Raw genomic sequence first — 14,568 nt, 5'->3', positions numbered from 1 at the left:
AAAATAATAAGAAGAAGAATTGGACGATTTTTTTCTCACTTTTCATCTGTGCTGTTCATTTTCTACTCAGCAGCCATTAATCTCTTACAGGACCATTGACAGTTTCCTATTCTACAGAATTGTAATGTATCCATAAAAATCAGATGCTATATTGTATTGTATATTGTCGTATGGCATGCTTTTTTTTTTCGCTCCGTCCAATTTCGGAGTGAAAAAAAAAATGCAGAATACAGCTGGGGAAAATGCCGATCTGCATTGCCTCATTGAATAACATTGGTTCGAGTGCATCGCACTCGCCCGATTTATACCCCAGTATGAGCGAACCGTCACTGTGAAAGAGACGATGTTCTAAAACTGTACTAAACACAATAAAGTTGTAGCAAATTTTTGTAAAACTTTTATATAATTCGCCTTCTTATCTGATTTACTCACATAATTTATATTTACGGTATATATAATATTTATATATAATTTATATACATGGAAACTGCAGTATTACAGAATCAAGTTTTCATCTATATTTCACATTACATTGCTAATGATAAGACAAAATATTAGTTATGTGGAATTAATAGATTTTTCTGGTAAAAGATCTAGTGTGAAGACTTCAGTTGGGCAATACAGCTGCAGGGTCTATAGAGCTTCAACACACCCAGAATGGCAAATATACTACTACAATGCTCTGCAGATACATGAGGCATAATCCACTGCAATTCTAGTATTATATTCATGAATAAATGAGCTTTGGATGAGCAATCCAGTACAGGAAATTATAGGAGGGAAAGAAAGTATGAATGTATAACATGTAATTAGAGAATAAAATGAATATTCAGCCTGTACCATACAGAAAGCATTGCTGGTGCATCCTTCTGGAATAGCTCTTTAATTTCATGAAAATTGCTCTTCAAAATTAATAGGACTGTGACTGTTGTTTTTATGTTGTGCAATGGTTATTTATTTGTTCTATAATAGCTTTTTTTCTATGTTAGCGGACACAATCTGAAGTTTTCAGAAGTGATTCTTGCGTTCATGGCTGATAAAGGATTGGGAAGAGGCTTTAGGGCGAATATGATTAATAGTTTGATCTCTAAAAAAGTTAAAAGAAAGCATAACTAGGGGACATAAAACATAAACGTAAAGAAAAGAAATGGGTGATCCTCAGTGCAGGAGTAATGTCCCCTTTAAGCCTTTGTAGTTGGCTTCCTTTAAGTTGGATAATGCAGAACTGTATCAAAGAAATATCATGGTACAACACCCTAATATAAAGCAGCCAGGTATACAGGGCCATGCATCATAAGGGTAGATAGTAATAAACAGTATCCCGGTATACTGCAGTGACGGCTAATGCCAGCATCTTTGGTGGTCTATGGCTGTAAAACTTATTAGTTACTGGGAAATGAAGGGGATAATATTTCTGCTTGTGTGCGGAAATGGTTAATGTTACTATGTATATGTGGAGGTCTGGAACAGCGCAGGGGTATTCCTATTGTTCTAGGTTAGTGAAGAGGTTAATGTGAGCCAAACTGTTGGTCCAGGGCAGTGAAGAGATCACTTTAAGAATCCTGGTGGTCTAGGGAATGCAAATGGTTATTTTAGGATACCTAGTTGAGGGCAGTGTTAAGGGATAATGCTTGTTACTGGGCACCAGTGGGTTGTACCCCTCTCTTCTCTTGTAACATAGGACTGACCTCTGAGACTTCAGCTTTCTGTTATCTCCCTGGGATCTAAGGGTTAAGCTCTCGCCTTGTGGAGAAGGATGTGATATACCTGATATGGCAGTGTTATGAGACCCATAGACCATGTAATGCTCTTCTGCGAAAATAAATATACAAATTGCCTCTAAAGAGAGGAAGAGGACTAGAGTTCTAGGGCCACCAATTGGAATTAAAAATTCTAAAAGTCAATATCAACCCTTTAAAGGGAATCTGTCACCTATTTTTTCGACTATCAGCTGCTGGCACCACCATCAGGGGCTTATCTACAGCATTCTGTAATGCTGTAGATAAGCCCCCGATGTAACCTGAAATGGAGAAAAATGAGTTATATTATACTCACCCAGGGGCGGTCCGGGTCCGATTTTGGTCCAATGTCGCAGTCCGGTCCGGTGCCTTCCTATTTTTTAACAATGACGTCCTCTTCTTTGCTTTCCGTCGCGGCTCCTGCTCAGGTGCACTGCTCTGCCCTGTTGAGAGCAGAGTACTGCATTGCGCAGGCACCCGGATAGATCAGAGAGGTCCGGCGCCTGCGCACTGCAGGACTCTGCTCTGCCCTCAACAGGGCAGAGCAGTGCGCCTGCACAGGAGCCACGACGGGAAGCAAAGAAGAGGACGGTGTCGTTAGAAGATGGGAGGCGCCGGACCGGACAGCGACACCCATTGGACCAAAACCGGATCCGGACCGCCCCTTGGTGAGTATAGTATAACTTGTTTTTCTTCTCTTTTAGGTTACATCGGGGGCTTATCTACAGCATTACAGAATGCTGTAGATAAGCCCCTGATGGCGGTGCCGACAGCTGATAGTCGAAAAAATAGGTGACACATTCCCTTTAACCAACCTTGTCACATGACTTAGGATAAAAGTTTAGCTTTTACCCTACATTTGCCTTTCATTGCCTTTTAGGATTGCTACTTCCAATAGGTGGCACGAGAGTTCAAGTCTTCTTCCTTTCTGAAGAAGCAATTTACACTGTTATCCCCCTGCAGTGATCATAGACATCAGTGCAGGGAAAGGATAGAGAGAACTGTGCAGCTGTCTGTATGGTTGCACAGTTCCTCATATTTTCTGACCCACTGCAGTCACCCAGTATGTGCATGCCATGGTCAGTGGATCTACTATTGAACATATTGTAAATACGCCCCAACATATTTTGCAAATACTCTGGCGTTTTCAGAGTTATGGGGGCCAATAACCAGAATTATGGTACCCTTAGACTAATATAGGCTTTTACTCTAACTCTGCATACTTTATACAGATGCATATTCAGTTTTTTATGATTCAGTATAAAGCCCACAAATAATTGTAGCATACACAACTGGACCCTCAATTAGAAAGACATAACCATCTAATGTGGAAATGTGCAGAGCATTACGCAGTAGCACATGAAACCTCTATCTATGACGTGGTGTAAAGTTATAGGGGTTTTACGTCCATACTATTTCTATTATTTATTAATTGTACATTGCTTATATAGCGCTAACTTATCCTGCAGCGCTTTACCGACATCATTGGCATTGTCCCCATTGGGGCTCACTATCTAAATTCCTTAACAGTATGTCTCTGGAGTGTGGGAGAAAAGCAAAGAATCCGGTGGAAACCCACGCAAACACAGGAACATACAGTCTCCTTGCAGATGTTGTCCTAGGTGGGATTTGAACCCAGGACCCCAGTGCTGCAAAGCTGCAGTGCTACCCACTGAGCCTATATTTCTATTTCTTCTATTGATTTCATTTCTGAACTTAATGGTTCATATTTTTCACAAATGTAAAGCACATATTTCTTTAGCACACCCTATTCCCGTGTTTCCCAACCATTGGCTCCAGGGCACTGGGAATGTGGCTCCCCAGTAGCTGCACACAGGGTTATCACTGCATTACCAGATCTTGGGGCTATGGTCAAAGCCATATTCCTGGCAGTAAACATATCTTTAACATGCCCATTCTTATTTTTTTGTATGAGCTTCAAAAGTTTATGGACTTCTGCTGTAAACAATTGACCCCACTCTGAACCATAATATTTTCCATTCTTGTACAAGGAGAAAATGTTCTTCTGGTGATATAATTATGGGATGGCAGGGGATTATAAAGCAATTCACTGGTTACTGGTGGATCGTTGCTGGGATCTGGGGATTACAATCTATGTAGGTGATCCCCAACCTGCAGGCATATTACTGTAAGGCAGAAATGCTACCCGCTGTGCAACCATGATCAGTTTTTATCTCCCTGGAACATCCCTTTGAGGCGTGCGCAGTGGCAGATTATAACGAGGTCAATCTGGGCGGTAGCCCAGGGCCCAGTGGTGTGGTGGGACTCACCAGCCCAGGGTAAATTGCCCCATTATAATCCGCCACCCCCCCATGTACCAACCCCATCCTCGCCCTCCCAGACAGACCCACCGTCCACCGCAGCTCCTTACTGATAGATCCCTGCTCTGTGCACACAGGACATGTAATGAGGTCACAGGAGGGGAGGAGTCAGGGGGTCACATGATCAGAGGCTTCCGTCCGAGGCCCCTGATCATGTGACCCCTGACTCCTCCCCTCCTGTGACCTTATCACAGGTCCTGTGCGCACAGCCCTCAATGTATGCAGGACTCTGCTGTGCTGGTTGTCATCCTGCTGGATGAGGGAAGTATGTGTGGGGTCAGGAGGGGTTTACAGGGTGGATGTAGCTGCGTGTGTGTGAGAGGTGTACGGAGCGGAGTCGCACGTATGCGAGGTGTACGGTGCGGAGCCGCGTGTGTGCGAGGTGTGCAGAGCGGAGCTGCGCGTGTACAAGGTGTGCGGAACGGTGCGTGTATGAGGTGTACGGAGCGGAGCCACGCGTGTATGAGGTGTACGGAGCGGTGCCACGTACGTACGGAGCGGAGATGTGTACAGAGCGGAGACGCATGTGTGTGCGAGGTGTACAGAGGGAAGCCGCCTGTGTGTACAAGGTGTTCGGAGCAGAGCCGCGTGTGTACGAGGTGTATGGAGCAAAGCCATATGTGTACAAGGTTTACGGAGCGGAGCCATGTGTATAAAAGGTATACAGAGTGTGGCCACGTGTGTACAAGGTGTACGGAGCAGAGCCGCATTTGTACGAGGTTTACAGCATGGAGCCATGTGTGTACTGAGCGGAGCTGTGTGTGTATGAGGCATACAAAATGGAGCCGTGTGTGTATGAGGTGTGCGGAGCCATGCATGTACAAGGTGTATGATGGGGAGCATTCATACCTCCCAACCGTCCGAGACTTTGAGAGTCTGCCCCGACGGGAGCTTACTTTTCCCGTGGACACAGGAGTACATGGCGGAGCCCCGAGAAGCACGTGAAAACTCGAACGTGACATTCCATCGCAAGTGACGTGCTGGAAGCTGACCGGAAATGAGGTAATTTCGGGAGGAGATTGTGACGGAACCATGGAGGCACTTCAGGGAATGCTTCAGATCATCACCTTGTCCTCCTCCGACAGTGCGGACAGCGGGATCGCCTTGGACTTGGGGATGTCGGCCATGTGAGTGGATCATGATATGTCCTGCACCAGGAGGCTCAGGTGGGCACTACAATGTGAGCCGGACTGGTATAGTATCTTTAGAGAATCTTTCTTTCTCTGTTTCTTTCTCTCTCTCTCTGTTCTTTCTTTCCCCTTTATCTTTCTCTCTCCCTCTCTGTTCTTTCTTTCTTTCTTTTTTCTCTCTCTGTTCTTTCTTTCCACTTTTTCTTTCTTTCTTTCTTTCTTTCTTTCTTTCTTTCTTTCTTTCCCCTCTTTATTTCTCTCTCCCTCTCTGCTCTTTCTTTCTTTCCCCTCTTTCTTTTTTTCTCTCTTGCTGTTCTTTTTTCTGTCCCCTCTTTCTTTCTCTCTGTTCTTTCTTTATCTCTCACCTTTCTTTCTCTCTCCTTTCTTTCTCTCTCTCTGTTTTCTTTTTTCTCTCTCTGTTCTTTCTTTTCCTCAGTACCAGCCACTGTGCCCACAATACCAGCCACTGTATCCATAATGCTAGCCACTGTGCCCTCAGTACCAGTCAGTGTGATCAGCAGTGCTAAATGGGTGTGGTTGGGGCGTGGACATGGGTGCGTCTAGTTGTGAAATGGGTGTGGTCGGACAGCCGGTAACCAATCATCATAGTGGAAATCGTCTGTTTCCATCAACTTTGCTATATGTGAGCAGTGGGCACTTCTAGTAAGGTAGGCATGAGATGGCGAGTCTTGTCACCTCTGCCTCACACATAAGTTACTATGAGGTGTACTTTATTCCTGCCACATTTCTTTCTTGGCCTACTGAGAGAAATGTTTTGACCAGTTGAAAGTTACACAACCAGAGGATTGTGCATGTGTGCGCTGCCCGCATTTAATAATATGTGTGTGTGTATGTGTATATGTGTGTATAAATATATATATATATATATATATATATGTACTTACTCCGACCCCTATATAAACCCTGCCCCTCCCACTGACGTCCACTTTCCCATGCTCCTGTTCCAATCCTGGGGTCTTTTAGGCCCCCCTTGGTCCTCCACATGCTGAACATCTGGGACATGACTAACATTGCGCAATGTGCGCTAGTTCGTCACCAGTGCAGCGTCGTGTCCAGTGTGTGAGGAGATGGCAACTTGTCTGTGGCGTTAACCCCTCTGCTGCCATGTTGGGAACAGTCTGTGACGAGGAGTGTCTATTCCAGTGTATCCGGCCACAGGCTGCACATCGGAGGCTGCTTTTTCTATCTGGGGAAGTTCTTGAAGCAGAAGTCTCTGTGTGACCCAAGTGAAGTAACTTGTCTGACAGGTCATGGGTCCAGGTCAGCAGGTGATTGCAGACTATTAGCTGGTTTTGATGTTAGGTACAGGTGAGTCAGGACTAGATGTTGGGTGGAAGCCTTCCAGTATTTGTAAGGCTTCGTGCACACGCTGAGTATTTGGTGAGTTTTTACCTCAGTATTTATAAGGCCTCGTGCACACGCTGAGTATTTGGTGAGTTTTTACCTCAGTATTTATAAGGCCTCGTGCACACGCTGAGTATTTGGTGCGTTTTTACCTCAGTATTTGTAAGGCCTCATGGACACGCTGAGTATTTGGTGTTTTTTACCTCAGTATTTGTGAGGCCTCGTGCACACGTTTTGTATTTGCTGAGTTTTTCACCTTAGTATTTAACCCCTTCCCACCCCTTGATGCACCGTGTGCGTAATGAAAACTAGTGACTTCCCGACCCTGTCACATGACCGGGGGCCCACAGAGTCTGAATAGCCCGGGGCCCTGGCTACCCTTAATCCACCCCTGGGCGTGCGTTACTTATACAATCAGCCTAGAGTGTAATAAGGTACTTGGCTACCAAAAGGGGTGTACTGGCTTACTGGAATATGTAGTTCCTCAGGAGCTGGATGGACACACATGGCAGTAAGATGAAGATGTTCTTGCCCCGGGTAAGGCAAGAGACAAGTCCTCTCTGCCGAAAGAGGAATGATATAAATAGAATAGCATCAAAGAGAAAGGTTTAGTATTTCATGGACATAAAAGCATTTCTGTATATAAAATAGGAAAGCAATACTTCATGATAAACATATATTACACATCTACACAACATCAGACGTAGCTAGAAGCGCTTTTGCCCCCAATCGGGCATTATTTATAGCGGATATGGTGGGCTGGTTTGAGGCCGTTGAGTGTCCTCAGGCTCTAGGGCCCATGTGCAAGGTCTTCATCGCCTAAAGTAATACCGATTTCTCTAATGTACCTGTGTTCTAATCTGTCCTATAATAGAGCAAAAGCTGGAAAGATTCATGTACTGTATAGGATTGTAGGAAAAGATTTTTTTTAGATGGCTGAATTTGTATTTGAGGCTGTTATTTCAGGTCAGGAGACCGGAGTCAGGCCTTTTACTGAGAACACGAACTGCTTATATAATGACCAGGCCGAACGTTCCCTGCTATCCACCCCCACACGGTGTCTGCAGCCGAAGGAATTATGACACACACCGGTCTCGGGGATAACAGTTGCTTTTACTTCAGCAGGAACAGGAATTATAACTTGGAACAAATAAGGAACAGTCTCTCATGGGTAGTCCACGGCAATTACAGTTCACAGTTAGACGCTGAGATGTGATTGGGGTCTGGAGCTTTAAGAGCACTGGACAGTGTCTTTTGGTATTTTACAGAAGGAGGTAGACGCAGCAATTAGAGGTTACAGACCTGTACTTGGGGTTAACTCCACAGTGAGTCACGGCTCGTGCACAAGTACTTATAGGTGAATGTAAAACTGTGGTGAATCCAGTCAGAAAAACTTTAGAATGATGTCTGTACAGGTTAGAGAGGGAACTCAGGCTTTTAGGCCTGCAGGAGATCTTGAGGTAAAAACATCCTCCACGTGTGTTCTGCTCTCCCTGAAGGCATCCCTCAGATTAAAGAACATTCTAGACTTTCCTGGAAAACAGCACCTCCTATTGACCATGAGACTAGGAGCTGGCCAATAGGAGACCGAATTCACATCTCAGATCCTTACAAAACAATAATTATGAGTCATTGTACACTTTCACCATTAGATGACGCCAGAACACAGCAAATGAGAAATGCATTGCATCTAAAATGGAGGTGATAAAGAATTACAGCTCACAAATGCAGGGAATAATGTAGAGGGGCAGTTAGAGAGTGAGCAGTAGTGTACAGAAGCTACTCACAATTCAGGATTACTTATAGGGACAGACACACTCTGGACTGGGTCACTACCCTTATACATTGCAATCCCTGCTTTTCTGGGTTTAGCAGTCAAGGGGGCAGTTCTTGATCAGTGATTGACAGTCTTCCATATATAAGTCACTGATTAGGACCTTCCAACTGACTCCTAGACCAAGAAAAAGCACAGAGTTCAGTGTTTAAAATACAAATTATTTGAGGGCTTGGCTTGTGTATGTGTGTCTATATATATATATATATATATATATATATATATATATATGGGTCGCCCTCCCAGGGCTGTGGGGTACTCGGTACCGGGCCGGTGTCGGGGGGGAAAGGTGTCGCGGCTGCAGTGACCCAGTCCGTGGCCCTGGGCGCCCAAATCAATGGTGGTTTGTGATATAGTTTATGTGATAGTTCATGACACCACCTGTGGTGTTTGGCAAGCAAGATGTTAAGCCAACGCTGTGGGTGATGGTGTGTTGCAGCATAGATGGTGTAGCTCCCCACAGGTGAAGCCGTTAACCCAGTGCAGTGTAATGGCAATAGATGAGAATAGGCGCAGGCGGTGTGAGGTATGCTGGTACCCAGATGTAATGGTGCTGGTGGTGTTAGCGCACAAATGAATGGAAGACACCAGGGCTTGCAGTTCCAAAGCTTTACTCACAGTCCGTGGTACACACTGGTGCCTGCCTCCGTGCCGTGTCCTCCGGGGCAGAGACTCAATCAATCTCCCGGGCAAGTCAGGATTCTCCTCTCCAACACTCCGCCAACATGTACCTCTCCTGAATGACTCCTCTATTGCGCCTTAAGGTGTGAAGAGCTCCAGTACCGTAGTACTCTGGAGTTCCTCCTGTCAGATGTTCCTAACAACTCTACTTGTATGGCAGACAGCTGTAGCCTCTCTCGGGGACTCCCTTCTCCGGAGTCCTGGCTCTCTATTCAGTTGCTGTTGTGCCCCAAGTCTTAGATGGGAGTAGTGCATTTACAGCCAACTACTCCACCGGTGTCTGCTGCAGAACCATAAGCATCCATACAACCTCGGGGACCGGGCCCCGGCCTTGCGCTGAGAACCTCTAGGCAGGGTTCCTCTTCCGACCCACAACTCCTCTCTGTTCTCTCTACTCCTCTTTCCTATGGAAGCTTAGGTTGCAGTTCTACGTCTTTCTCCTTCTGTTCCTCTCCCGTGCCAGCTGGCTCAGATCACTGAGGCAGCTGCGGCACTTCTTCTTCTCTCCCTCTTCTAGGGATCTCCTTCCTCTCGGACCCGTCCTCAGACTCTCCTGACTGACTGTCCAGACTCCCCTCAGACTGTCCTCCAGACTGATCTGTAATTCTAAACCTTCCCAACCTTTTATATGGATCTCAACTCCACCCACCTCCCAGCACATCCAGTGTTCCATGCAGGGAACCACCAAGGCACTCCTAATGTCTAGGAGGAGAGAGACACCTCAATGTGGTTGCGCAGAATTACTTTGTTGTGTGGGGTGTGAGTGTTGGAGTGTGGAAAGGAGTTCCCAACTTACCTAGGTGGTGGGGCACTACACCTTAGGAGAAGGTGCAGTACCTCTGTGGCGACTGAACCTCAGGGGCGCCACATATATATATATACACACAGGGTGGGCCATTTATATGGATACACCTAAATAAAATGGTAATGGTTGGTGACCCAGATCGGAGCGCTGAATTAGCAGAATGGGCAATACAAGAATTGGAACTGGACCCTCAGTTTACACAGAACATTATGTTCAGTGTTGAGGAAAACTTTTTTTTTGTGGGTCATTTATATGGTTACACCTAAATAAAATGGGAATGGTGACAGTTTTCTTGCGTAGGATGTCTTGCATTGAAATCTGCTGCAATGACCCGGGTACTGCGTTCACCAGACATCAACACAATTTCTATCCGCTCCTCATGTGTTAACCTCTGCGACATGTCGATGGCTGTAAACAAAGAGAAATTTGTAAATAACTCATGAAAGAATAAAGTTATGTTAAAACCAAGCACATCATTGTTTTTCTTGTGAAATCAAGAGGATGATGGATAGTCACAAGCCATCAAACAAAGAAGAACTGCTTCAATTTTTGCACCAGAAGCAGTGTAAAAGACTGGTGGAAAGCATGCCAAGACACATGAAAGCTACGGTATTTTTAAAAATCATGGTTATTCCACAAAATATTGATTTCTGAACTCTTCCTGAGTTAAAACATTAGTATTTTTGCTTCTAAATGATTATGAACTTGTTTTCTTAGCATTATTTGAGGTCTGCAAACACTGCAATTTTTTTGTTATTTTGACCATTTCTCTTTTTCTGAAAATAAATCCAAAATTTATTGCTTGTAAATTCGGAGACATATTGTCAGTAGTTTATAGATTAAAAGAACAATTTACATTTTACTCAGAAATATACCTATAAAGAAAAAAATCAGACAAACTGAAAATTTTGCAGTGGTCTCTTAATTTTTGCCAGAGCTGTATATGTGTGTGTGTACAGTATGTATGTTGATTAACCTAGAACAGGACAAGACAAGCCAAGTTTCATATTCCTCGACAAACTTAACTATTAAAGGACTTCTTCGGAATCTAAGTTCAATATACTGGTTAGACATATGATCCCTAAAATACATGCAGTACTTGACTTTCTGTTTGAAATTAAATTGGTTATAGAGTGCAAATTTACCAGTAGGACCTTAGTAGTTAGTTTCCCCATTTTCCTCGTAGTTCCCAGTTCTTCCCCTTCCTAACCGTCTCCACCTTCCTTACCCCACCTTCTCCCATTCCTCCTGTGCACTGTTAATATTAATTATGTTGTTTTTTTATTGTTTTATAAAAACTTTAATAAAAATTCAGCTGAAAAAAAAAAAATATTTTACATCTTTTACCACAAAATTTTATATCAATCTGTTCGTCTTCATTGTGTGATAAAAATGACCGGATAATGTAGGGTTGTTTTTGTTTGTAGCTGATTTTTTCATTTATACCAGGTTATGGTACAGCATAATCACTGATTATTTCATTTATTTAGTAAATGAGTTGACCATAAAATCACAATTCTGCTGTTTACATTTTTTTTCTCTTTGCTAAGTTTGCCATGCAGGTAAAATTAACTTTATATTTTGATAGACTGGACTTCTATTGATGCAGCTACAGTATACCAAATATGCTTTTTACAAAATATGCTTTTGTTTCTCTATCTTTAATGGGAAAGGTGTTAAACGGAATCTGTCACCTCATTTTTGGCCTATAAGTTGCGGCCACCGCCAACTACAGCATTCTGCAATGCTGTAGTTAAGCCCCCGATGTAACCTGAAGGATAAGAAAAACGAGTTCGATTATACTCACCCCAGGGTCCGGTCCGATGGGTGTTGCAGTCCGGTCCGCCACCTCCCATCTTCAGGTGATGACGTCCTCCTCCTTACTTCTGCTGCGCCTCCTGTGCAGGCGCACTGCTCTGCCCTGTTGAGGGCAGAGCAAAGTACTGCAGTGCACAGGTGCCGGGAAAGGTCAGAGAGGTCCGGTGCCTGCGCACTGCAGTACTTTACTCTGCCCTCAACAGGGCAGAGCAGTGCGCCTGCACAGGAGCCGCAGCAGAAGTAAGAAGGAGGACGTCATTGCTAGAAGATGGGAATGGGAGGCGCCGGACTGGACCGCGACACCCACAGCACCGGACCATGCTTCCCGGTGAGTATAATCAAACTCGTTTTTCTTATCTTTCAGGTTACATCGGGGGCTGATCTACAGCATTATAGAATGCTGTAGATAAGCTCCTGATGGCGGTGGCCGAATCTTATAGACCAAAAATGAGGTAACAGATTCGCCTTAAATTTGATTGTTTTATAAATTTTTATATATATTTTTTTTTTACTTTTTCTCAAAAGTTTTTACATTACTGTTTAATCCACTTAGCCTGCAATCGTTTCATCGATGTATTGCAGTATATAGAGAAAATTACATTCTCCGATGAAGCCTAGCCACAGGGTGGGTCTCAAACAGAGACTAAGAAAGCAGCTATGGCGGCCTTCTGCATGCCCCCGGCTGCTGTGACAACCCAAGGATGAATATGAGGATTGCATGTTATGCATTTTGTTAATATAAGCCATACTTTTGTATTCACATATACAGTAAGTCCATAAAGGGTGTATATCTAGCACTGTCTGGTGTCACTCACCTGCACATCACAAGTGAGCGGCGCCAACAACACTACAAACTCCCACACAAACTGAGACATATACATTACAACCGGTTGATCCTGCAAGCAGCTTGAAAGGTGTGTGGGACTCTGTAGTAATTGCAACTCTCAATTCCGATGTGGATCTGTGTTGTGCCAAAAAACCCCTTTAAAGGGAGATCAACCTTGCCCAAACTGCTCTTACAGTATGGATATGCAGGTCTTTAAAATGTAAATTAGTCAACACATTTATATTTTCACTCTGTTACCACCTTCTCGAGAATTCAGCGCTTTAATTTGTCTGCAAATTATGCATTAAGTGCTCTGAACGTGACAGAGCACTTTGCAAGCTTCTGCCTACCAAGCCTAGCATCAGCCACTTTTGCTTGACTGATCTATCTGTGTGAGGTCAGGTGCCAGGCAAGGAAATCAGACAGCGAGCTATCAAACAAACTAAAGAGGCTGGTGATGGGTGGGGAGACAACCTTGGGCAGCAGAGACTGGATAGGTGCTCTGCCATGCCCAGAGCACTTAAAATGTGTCATATGCATGTGAATTGAAATCTTACTTTCTTTGGAATGCAGCAACAGATAGAAGATATAAAGGGGTTGATGAATTTACATGTCAAAGACCTGCATGTCCATATATGTGGTTTGATTTTATTTACATATTCTCTTTAAAGGGAACTTCTGTCAGCTGACCTAACCTTACAAAATAGCCACCGTACCATCTTTTAACTATACATCTACCTTTTTACTAGCCCTTTTTGCAAATGATTGTTGATTTTAAAGCTGCTCTCACGGTATGCTAATCAGTGGGTGACTAGTCATGGAAGGTTTGATTTCCAAATACTAATCCCCCCCTAATCATGCTATCACACTCCTGTAGGCATAAGGGACTTGATTTGCAAGAGTGATGTCATTGGCGATGCTCCCCAGTTTCACAGGCGCACTGCGCTTGCCCCGGTAGGCAGTAATGACACTGGATTCAGTTAGCCGCTGACGTTTCACCGCCCCCAAATACCACCAATGAAACATGGGGACTACGGCAGCTGACAGCTTTTGTTATTATTACAGCTATGTGTGGTTTAAGTCAGACTTTTGCTAGGTTTTCTTTCAATTTGGTCAAAGACTAATTTTGCTGCCCTAGTCCTGTATTGATATACCAGCAAAAGCAAAGTGGTTTGTTGGACCCTTGACACCTAGCTTCTGTATTACCTGCCTTACCTTCACCCCAAGTTACACTTCTGGTTTAACCTTATACTACAAGGACATAAATTGCTGATCCTTTGCAGGAAATCAAAATTTATCCTGAAATTTTCTCTTGTGATGACTGACATTTCTTTTCTGATCTTAGGTTTTTGATGGCTGGATAATTAAAGGAGAGAAGTTTCCAAGTTCTTTCGATCATCCCCTCTCCACTAGTGAACGGTACATTGACATTTGTGAAGACGGTAATATGCAAAGTATCACACGGTCGTCTCAAAACGTAGCAATGATATTCTTCAGAGTTCACAAACCGGGCAATGGCTTCACGCTGACCGTCCGCAAGACTCCTAATCTCTTCCGTAAGTTGGATCTTTTTCTAACAGCAATAATTTATCGGAGCTAAGGAATTCATATATCTCTCCGAGAGAACGAAATAATGAAATGGATCTTAGGGCAATCGGATAAATGTCCAGACAGAAATTGATATTGATTTTTCAGACTCAAATAAAATATGCTGTAAAATATATGGTGCACTGGTGGATGACTTAATGGATTTTATAATGCAGGGTAAACAATCTTTATTGGTTGTCATTATTTAGTTTTTGCCAAAGTAATAGTGGTGCGAAAAAAGAAAGATAGACATGAAGAACTACTCCAATAGCACCTTAGATACATTGTCATACATTAGCTAAATGGGATATATATCTATTCTATTATTTCTAAACACTGTTTTTTGGTGATTCCTTTGTATCCCCGTTCATACTGCACCCACACACACATATGATACACCATTTGAAAGGTAAACTTGCCCCCTTCAGCAAGAAAATAGCT

General features: G+C 43.7%; 1 protein-coding gene across 2 annotated transcripts in view; it reads left to right on the top strand.

The window, feature by feature from the left end:
* CRHBP (corticotropin releasing hormone binding protein) overlaps positions 1 to 14,568 on the top strand; it is a 129,059-nt gene that overhangs the window by 93,820 nt on the left and 20,671 nt on the right. For both annotated transcript variants that reach the window (XM_073584121.1, XM_073584120.1), the window contains exon 4: positions 13,886 to 14,096. In XM_073584121.1, the coding sequence (XP_073440222.1) occupies positions 13,886 to 14,096 (211 nt within the window). The remainder of the gene's footprint in view (positions 1 to 13,885; positions 14,097 to 14,568) is intronic.

The sequence above is a fragment of the Dendrobates tinctorius genome, unplaced genomic scaffold, assembly GCF_039654945.1.
Source record: "Dendrobates tinctorius isolate UK_male_01 unplaced genomic scaffold, ASM3965494v1 ptg000083l, whole genome shotgun sequence".
Taxonomy (NCBI): domain Eukaryota; kingdom Metazoa; phylum Chordata; class Amphibia; order Anura; family Dendrobatidae; genus Dendrobates; species Dendrobates tinctorius.
The sequence above is the reverse complement of the archived record's forward strand: the minus strand, read 5'-3'. Positions and strand labels throughout refer to the sequence as shown.